Below are 8,127 nucleotides of genomic sequence, written 5' to 3'. Positions count from 1 at the left end.
AATACTGCTTGCAAACCAATGATGGTAAGATGATGTTATGGGGTAGGACTAGATAAGTCTAACTTCTTCCTACTCCGTTCAAGCATGTACTAGGTATAAGCAAATTGATAATGGATTAGCATTTGTGGATATGTGTGAAATTATGTGTGTTGACATATCGACTATCTTTACATGTTTGAAAGAATAAATAAATCAAATCAAATCAAAGTAAGAATTTCATTGTACAGGGAAACATGTTTCCTCACTGTGCATGCGACAATAAACACTTGACTTGACTTGACTTGACTTGGGCCCACAACACCAGGAAGGCTCAACAGTGTGTTCCAGCATCCCAGAACCACTCCCCTCTCTGCACCCAAACATACAGTATATCCTGTACTAGAGCTGTTTTTTTTAGAAGAGCTTTATTTTTGTATAATGCTTTGCTACTTTTGTTGCAGCATCACCAAAATGCAGAGCTGATTGTATTTTTCCATCTTTTGAATTTGAACAGGTTCCATTCTCCCCAGAAGCAAATCAGAAGTAAACAAAACATCAAATACAGAACCATTTCAGTGCAGAACTTCTTCATCATCACTTCTTCATGATAAAAAATGTGGTAGACAAAACAAAGCCATAACAATTGGAGGCCAATGGGCCCCTACAAGTTAGCTAAACTGCTGCAGGACTGCACGACTCTGGAGGATGGACTTGCTTCACAAGTAGAGGAATTGAAGGGTCAATTCAAAGTGCCAACACATGTTGTGCTGAAGAGGAAAAAAAGGGCAAAGAGCTTGCTGCAAAGTTAAAAAGACCAGAACAATGAAATAAAGCCTTTCCATCAACAAGTAGAGGAGATAAATGCAGCTCTAGAGAGTGACAGGGGAGAATGTGGCACACTTCAACAAAGACTTAAGCAGATTAATGGCGTGATGGCAAAAGAGACCATCTTGAGACAACACAACCAGTTAATGAAGACCTTGCTGAGCCAGGTGAAAAAACAGGGGGGGGGGTTTCTGACCCTTTGAGTCAGATAATAAAAGGCTTCATGCATGAAAATATGCTTGTCCTGCCAAGTTGACAACTTGGTAAAATGAGTCAGAGGCAGGAGTACGTCAAACACTAAAACGCAACAGCAATGCCCCTCATCTGTTGCTGTGACCCGGCCATTTTACAGTTGGGGCTAGTGGCGCAATGGATAACACATCTGACTACGGATCAGAAGATTCTAGGCTTGACTCCTGCCTAGCTCAAATTTGACCACAACACTACATCCTCTGTTGGATAGTGTATGTACACTACATCAATAATGGTAGACCACTCTTTTCCATCTGAAATGGGCCAAGAAATAGATAAATACCCCTTCGGAATGGGACAAAATGCTTCTGAATCCTTCACTATAGTCATGGAAATTGTGAAGCCTGTTATTTTAAAATACAGCCTTATCAAAATGCATTTGCGGTAGAAACGAGCCATATTACAGGCAAATGAAGATTTGCATGTATGCAACTGATAATATGGCAGTATGCCAACAACTGCCACATTGCATTTTCTTGCAGATATATTTGGAGAGAACTGCAGTATACAAATGTAACATGTAAGAGACAAGATTGGACACTGAAAGTAACAGGTAATTCACTTTGCCCTACTGGATGTGAGCATATACCATTTGAGTGTACACATACTGTGCTCACTTACCTACATTTATGGCCCATCCTCGATCAACAGCTAGTTTTCCTGCCTATAAAAAAAAACAATATTCCAGTTCAACATTTAATATCAACATAGATATGACCCTATTTGAGCAATAACCATCAAACAGCTTTTGTAGTAACCATAAATTGATTCATGTTTACTGAACAACAGAAAATCATATAATTTTTTTTATGAAATCTAAATTTTGTTTGTCCATTTCAGTAGGGCACATACATAGTTCTTCACTGACATACACAAACAGATATTATGTACAGTGGCAAGAAAAGTATGTGGATTACTTGGAACCACCTGGTTTTCTGGAGTAAATGATTATAAAATGTGACCTGATATTCATTGAAATCATATATAGAGACAATCATAATGTACTTAAGATAAGACATTGACAATTTTAATCTTTTGTCTGTTTATTAAACACACACATTAAACATTCACAGTGCTGGTGGAAAAAGGAAGTGAACCTTTGGATGTAATAACTGGACAAACCTCCTTTGGCAGGAATAACCTCAGACAAGTGCTTCCATTAGCTGTGAATCACACCTGCACAATGTTCAGAACAAATTCTGGATCATTCTTCCTCACAGAACTGCTTCTGCTTAGACATTATGTTAGGATATCTAGTGTGAATTGCACAATCTCTGATGGGTTGAGGTCTGAGCTCTGACTGAGTCACTCCAAAAGATGGATTTTCTCAGAAGTCATTCTGTAATAGATTTACTTAACAGTTTAGGGTCACTGTCCTGCTGCATTACCCAACTTCTAATGAGCTTCAGTAGATATTATTTTGTAAGAGAATTTGATAAACATGGCACCCACCATAGCAAACGTGTTTGCATGTTCCACTCTCGAATGCCGGCTTTTTCTTCTTTTTTGTGTTTTTTGCTCTGTCTGCTAACATACAACAGGCAGGCATTGCTGGATATTGCCAACTCACACAGCCAGTTGGAATTTGCTGGCTTCATACTGTTAGGGTGATTTTCATTTTTAGATAGAAATGAATATAATTAGTTAGGGTTTTCATTATATAGCATACATAAGTTTATATATTTTAATCTCACAGTTGTGTTTATGAATATGTGGTTATATACCTTATGTGGGCACTGAATCACTGGTCAGTATAGTGTGTTAGCCAACTGGAGCACTGGTTAACATCAAGGGAGACTGGTTCACTAAAACACTGAATCTCATTAGGTTTACAGCTTTAGCAAAGAGGGTCCACAGTTAATTTATTATCACCACCTGGCTGAAGAGGCCAGGGAATTCGGGGTCACTGGGACACCAAGGGTAATAAACAAGAGACTAGATCTAAAGTCAGGAAGAGGAAGACAACTTCAAAGGCAGGGCAATATACACATACAGGCAGAGCAGTTTTATTGGAACAGGAAAGCAATGCCTAAAATGTAGCAGTTCCTTGGAAACAAAGGAAGACATAAGTGTCTATGTAGGAATTAAGACGGTATAGGTATTCCTCCCTTTTTAGGGCGCTGTCCACGACCATTGGAGCAGAGAGGATGATTGAAGGATGGACGGATTGAAGGACCAATCTTGGGAGAGTTAAGTTTAAACCACAACTTCTCCCCAACAGTTTTGGACCAATCAGATAGTAACATCTTTTCGTACAAATATTGTATACCGCTAAGTTGGAGTCAGTCTTTCCTGTTTATCCTAAACAGTGGAGATCCATGTGCACATGCTTATTTTGTTACGTTAATGCATAATAAATTTCACACTGTGAAATGTCTTTATATTAGTCTTTTCTTTTCAATATAAAAGAACACGTCCAACAATACCACTGGAGATACAACTTACTGTCCGCATCCGCAGCCATCACCATCCCCAGGAAGGCCCCAAAGCACCGGGCTCGAGTGAGCAGGCTGAAACCAGGACAGCCCTCCAGAGACAGAGACGCACACAAGGCAAGAGGGGAGGGCTCCATGCTAGGCTAAAAGCTAGCACAAGCCGACCACCGCTACCCAGCCTCTTGCCAGCTAACGTGCAGTCTCTGGAAAACAAACTGGATGAGCTAATAGCTAGGATTACAACACAACAGGAAATAAGAGAATGCTGTGCTCTAATTTTCACAGAGACCTGGCTTTCTGACAAAGTCCCAGATTCTAACAGACTCACTCTGTGCACCAAGGAGACCGTACTGCAGCTTCTGGTGAGACCAAAGGGGGGTGTGTGTGTGTTTATCAACAACTGATGTGGAGCTATACAGCCTGTTTGTAAGCACTGTTCGCCAGACTGGAAGTTTTTAATGCTGAAATGCCAGCCCTATTATCTACCAAGAGAATTTAGCAGTGTGTTTTTGGCAGGAGCATATGTTAGCCCAAGAGCTAATCACATGGCTGCTCTTATCAAACTCCATGAAGTCATCAGCGTTATAGAGACAGTTCACCCTGATGCTGTTTTTATCATTGCGGGTGACTTTTAACTAGTGCAATCTACGGACTGTACTTCCCAAAAATTACCAACATGTGGACATTTCCACTCGGAATAAGAACACCCTGGACCATGTTTACAGCAACATACATGGCTGCACCCCACCCCCACTTCAGACACTCGGACCACATTTCCAACAGATACATGACATTACAAAAGGATATAGAGTGTTTTACAAGATTGTAGTGTGTGAAGTGTGGATATTTCCAACGTATTCAGTCTATGAAATGCAAGAAAGGGAAAAGGAGGGAAAATAAATAAATAACCAATAATGATGATAACAGTACTACTAATAAAAATAGCTTGTTACATTTTTAGAGGTTGGTGGGAATGTGCGTGGCCTCAGCCCCAGGTGTCTGGTTGAAGTTGAAATGTGTTAAAATGGGTTTCATGTGTCATAAAAAGCTGATAAATTCTTGTGAGTAGATTCCATCTTCTCTAATGTGATGTATTCTATCAGAAGGTTGGTCCAACGGTTTATGTGTACTTTTGTTTCATTGTTCCTGTATCCAGCTTATAGACAAAGACAAACAAAAAAACAAACAAAACCTGTAACCAAACAGGTGAAACTCTGGACCCCAGAGACCCTAGCGCACCCTGCAGGACTGTTTTGCTTAGACAGACTGGGATATGTTTAAAGCTGCAGCTACCTTGGAGGACTTTTCTGTCAGCGTACAGGACTATGCTGAGTATGTGACTGGGTACATCAGCACTTGTGTTGACAACATAGTGCCCACCATACAAGTCAGGAATTTCCCCAACCAGAAGCCCTGGATAAACAGTCAGGTATGCCACATGCTGCATGCAGGCAGTACAAAAAGAAGCTGAGTGGCTTCTATTCTACTGCTGACTCGGATGTGGCAAGGCCTGCAGCACATCACAGACTACAGGACCACATCCAGCATCAACAGCTACACAGATAGCCTGCCGGATAACTCCACCCAGGCCGGAGGTTCAGAAGTGTGAAATGAAGGACCTCTAGACTGAAAAACTCTTTCTTTCCAACTGCCATCAGACTCCTGAACAGCTGACAGGGGTTTACAATCAGGAATTACTTCATGTAATTGCAACTGTACTGTTTACATGCTCAGCTGCACATGCATAATTGCACACCCACTGCTGCCTACTGCACATACAGCTTGGATCTAACATACTTTACCTCTTATTGTGTTCTCATTACTGCTGACTATTGCACACACAGCTCTGACGCAGCATACATTATCTCTTATTGTGTTCTCATTATATTTTTATATACTTTTTATTATATTTCTTTTCACTCGCTGTTTAAAGTGCCTTTAGACTTTGTGCTACTGTTTATCTACTTTATATTTCACTTTTGTTTGGCATTCTCCATGACAGACTCATGAACAGAGATTCTTTAAGGTTTCACTTATTACTTTGGACTTCTTTTTTGCCTCACTGAGCATTCTGTGTTGGGCCTTTGGAGTCATCTTAGCTGGGCATAAACCTTCTAGGGAAAGCAGTCAGAGAACTAAATCATCTTCATTTGTAATGTTGGAGTCATGACTCACACAGCAAATGCCTCTTGTGAATAACAAACTGTAAATAATTGAGTGCTTTTTATAAGTGGATCTAACTCACACCTCCAGTCTGGCTTAAGGGACTGGACTCCAGGTTTTCTAACTGCTGACTCCAGTTAGTTATTGTTGATGTCATTAGCTGAGGCTTTCACATACTTGTTGTATTCCATCTGGACAAGAACAATACAATGATTTACTTGTTACTGGTTGAAAGAGATCATGTTTCTTTATAGTTGTAGGATAGATGAAGATCTGATGAGGAGATGGGAAGATCGATTATTCCTCTCATGTCTGTGAGTTACATTCTGAGCTGGAGTAACAATGTGGTTACCTTAGTTTAAAGTAGCATAAAGACTGAAGGCAGGAGGAAATCGCTTGCATGGGTCTGTCCAAAGGGAAGAACAATGCCTTGTTTAAAGGTTGCTGCACTCTTTTTGAAATCAAAATTTAAGACCACCAGAAAATCTGAGACCCTTTCCACAGCACACATTTGGGCTGCAGCATGGTTAACATCATTAGCATAATTTTCATCATATCATTATCATAAAAATGTAATTTTGCTAAGTTTACAATGAATTGGCTTTGCATCTGCATGGCTACTCATGAGGAAGTGTAGGGCTGGTGGCTTCAGTGGCTCCTCAAGAAATCACTGAATGTTTACCTAATACACTTAAATAAAGGACGGCAATGTAGTTACAAAACCCTCTACTATACATTCTTGTTGAGGAATAATAGACAAAATATAATCAGATTAATAGCTAAGACATGTGAGCTACATTAAAGGAAATTCTCAGAAGATTCCATATGTATGTATTATCTTCCTTCACTAAGAGGAATGTTGTCACATGGACAGTGGAAGCTGCATTTTTCAAACACAGGTCAAGATTTCTCTCTTGGAAATAAATTGGGTTTCTCTGCAAAATATTCCTGGAGCTCAGCATGTGGTATGCCTGAGTAGAAGAAATATGAGCTTGTGGAGATTGTGTGTAAATGCCAATATGGTTCTATGATGGATCAGTAATAACACACATTAGCATGTATGCACACACTCTGGCACTTTATCTGGGGAAAACAAAAGTACCAGGCATATTTTACTATAGCCCTCTAATTTCATCTGCATGGCACCATCATGTTCCAGCATGATATAGGTCTGATAATTAGGTGTATGTGCTAAAAACCATAAAATGTGCAGTATTTGCTTAATACTGATCAGTTCACATACATTAAAATCTACTTGTATCATATTAGCTTCCCATTTGTTTCTTATTCCTCCTTGTTGCATATGCACAGATAAGGCTCCCAGTGTCTCCTCATGCTCCACTGAGCAGGTGCTGGGCCTCTTCATCACAGGTGTTCACTTCACTTGATCCTCCTCAGGCAATCTTCTATAAGCACAGACTAAACAATTGGCTTGTGCTAAACTTTTTATACCCCTAACTACATAAATTAGAGAAAATATCAAAAAGATAGAACTATATTGTTGACTAAATTTGGCTGTTAATGCCACATCATCAAATGTAAATCTTTGTGATCTAAATATTTTTACGGGTAAAAAAACAATGTAGTCTTCCACCGTACTGTATTCAGTATTAAATGTCATCTATAGGTAAAAACAACATAATGAACTGCACCTGTCTAAGAAGACAAAGCAGTGTATGATGGGCAATAGCCCAGCAAATGTACATTCAGCACTTCACTGCCAGCACAGGGATCCATGTGCTGGACTGATGCAGGCTGCAGTGGTACTGCACACCCAGCCCACTCTGCACAGCACAGATCCAGATAGATGCAATTAGCCCATAACTATATGTTTCAGTATATCCTCTATGATAGTACAAGAACAGTGGGTCGCCATGCCAGTGAAACCCCCCCATCATGCCTACACAACAGGCAACCTTTTTTTTATATATACATAATACTGTTCAATATACACTCATTTAGAAATAATTATTTGCATTTGAGAGTCTCTGTCAGGTGCCTTTCTCTGTGTCTCCTGTGTGAAATGAACAAACCCAATACATGAAAAACATGAACGAATGTGACCTGAGAATACTGTTTTTAATGGATTTAATACATACACCAAGGTTTATAGAAATGAGGCGTTATCTTCACTTGATTCTTCACCCTGGCTTCTCCAAGTTTTCCAACTTGATAGTTAATAGTTTTATTATTTAATATATTTTATTATTTGATTTATCTCTTTATTAATAATCTTTTATTTGTTTTTCTTAAAGATTGGTTGTTCTAACTTCTTTGTCAAGTAACTGGTAGCTTTGACAGTTACTTGTGTGCTATAAATACATCTTATCAATACTGTCCTTGTTTTACGTTATCTTTACATTGAAATTACCAACCAAATGTCTAGTGTTGCGCAAGAAATAAATTACTAAATATTTTGCAACAAAACCTCTATCATCCTCTTGCTGCCGTGCCTGAAAAATGTACTAGGGGG

At 39.4% G+C, this 8,127-nt stretch overlaps 1 protein-coding gene across 2 annotated transcripts in view; it reads right to left on the bottom strand.

Moving 5' to 3' along the window:
• The window catches only part of hdac11 (histone deacetylase 11), a 28,637-nt gene that overhangs the window by 16,866 nt on the left and 3,644 nt on the right, over window positions 1-8,127 (bottom strand). For both annotated transcript variants that reach the window (XM_020618281.1, XM_020618282.1), the window contains one exon: window positions 1,678-1,720. In XM_020618281.1, the coding sequence (XP_020473937.1) occupies window positions 1,678-1,720 (43 nt within the window). The remainder of the gene's footprint in view (window positions 1-1,677; window positions 1,721-8,127) is intronic.

Source organism: Monopterus albus, unplaced genomic scaffold, assembly GCF_001952655.1.
Source record: "Monopterus albus unplaced genomic scaffold, M_albus_1.0 scaffold203.1, whole genome shotgun sequence".
NCBI lineage: Eukaryota > Metazoa > Chordata > Actinopteri > Synbranchiformes > Synbranchidae > Monopterus > Monopterus albus.
This window is presented reverse-complemented; position numbering and strand designations above follow the sequence as displayed.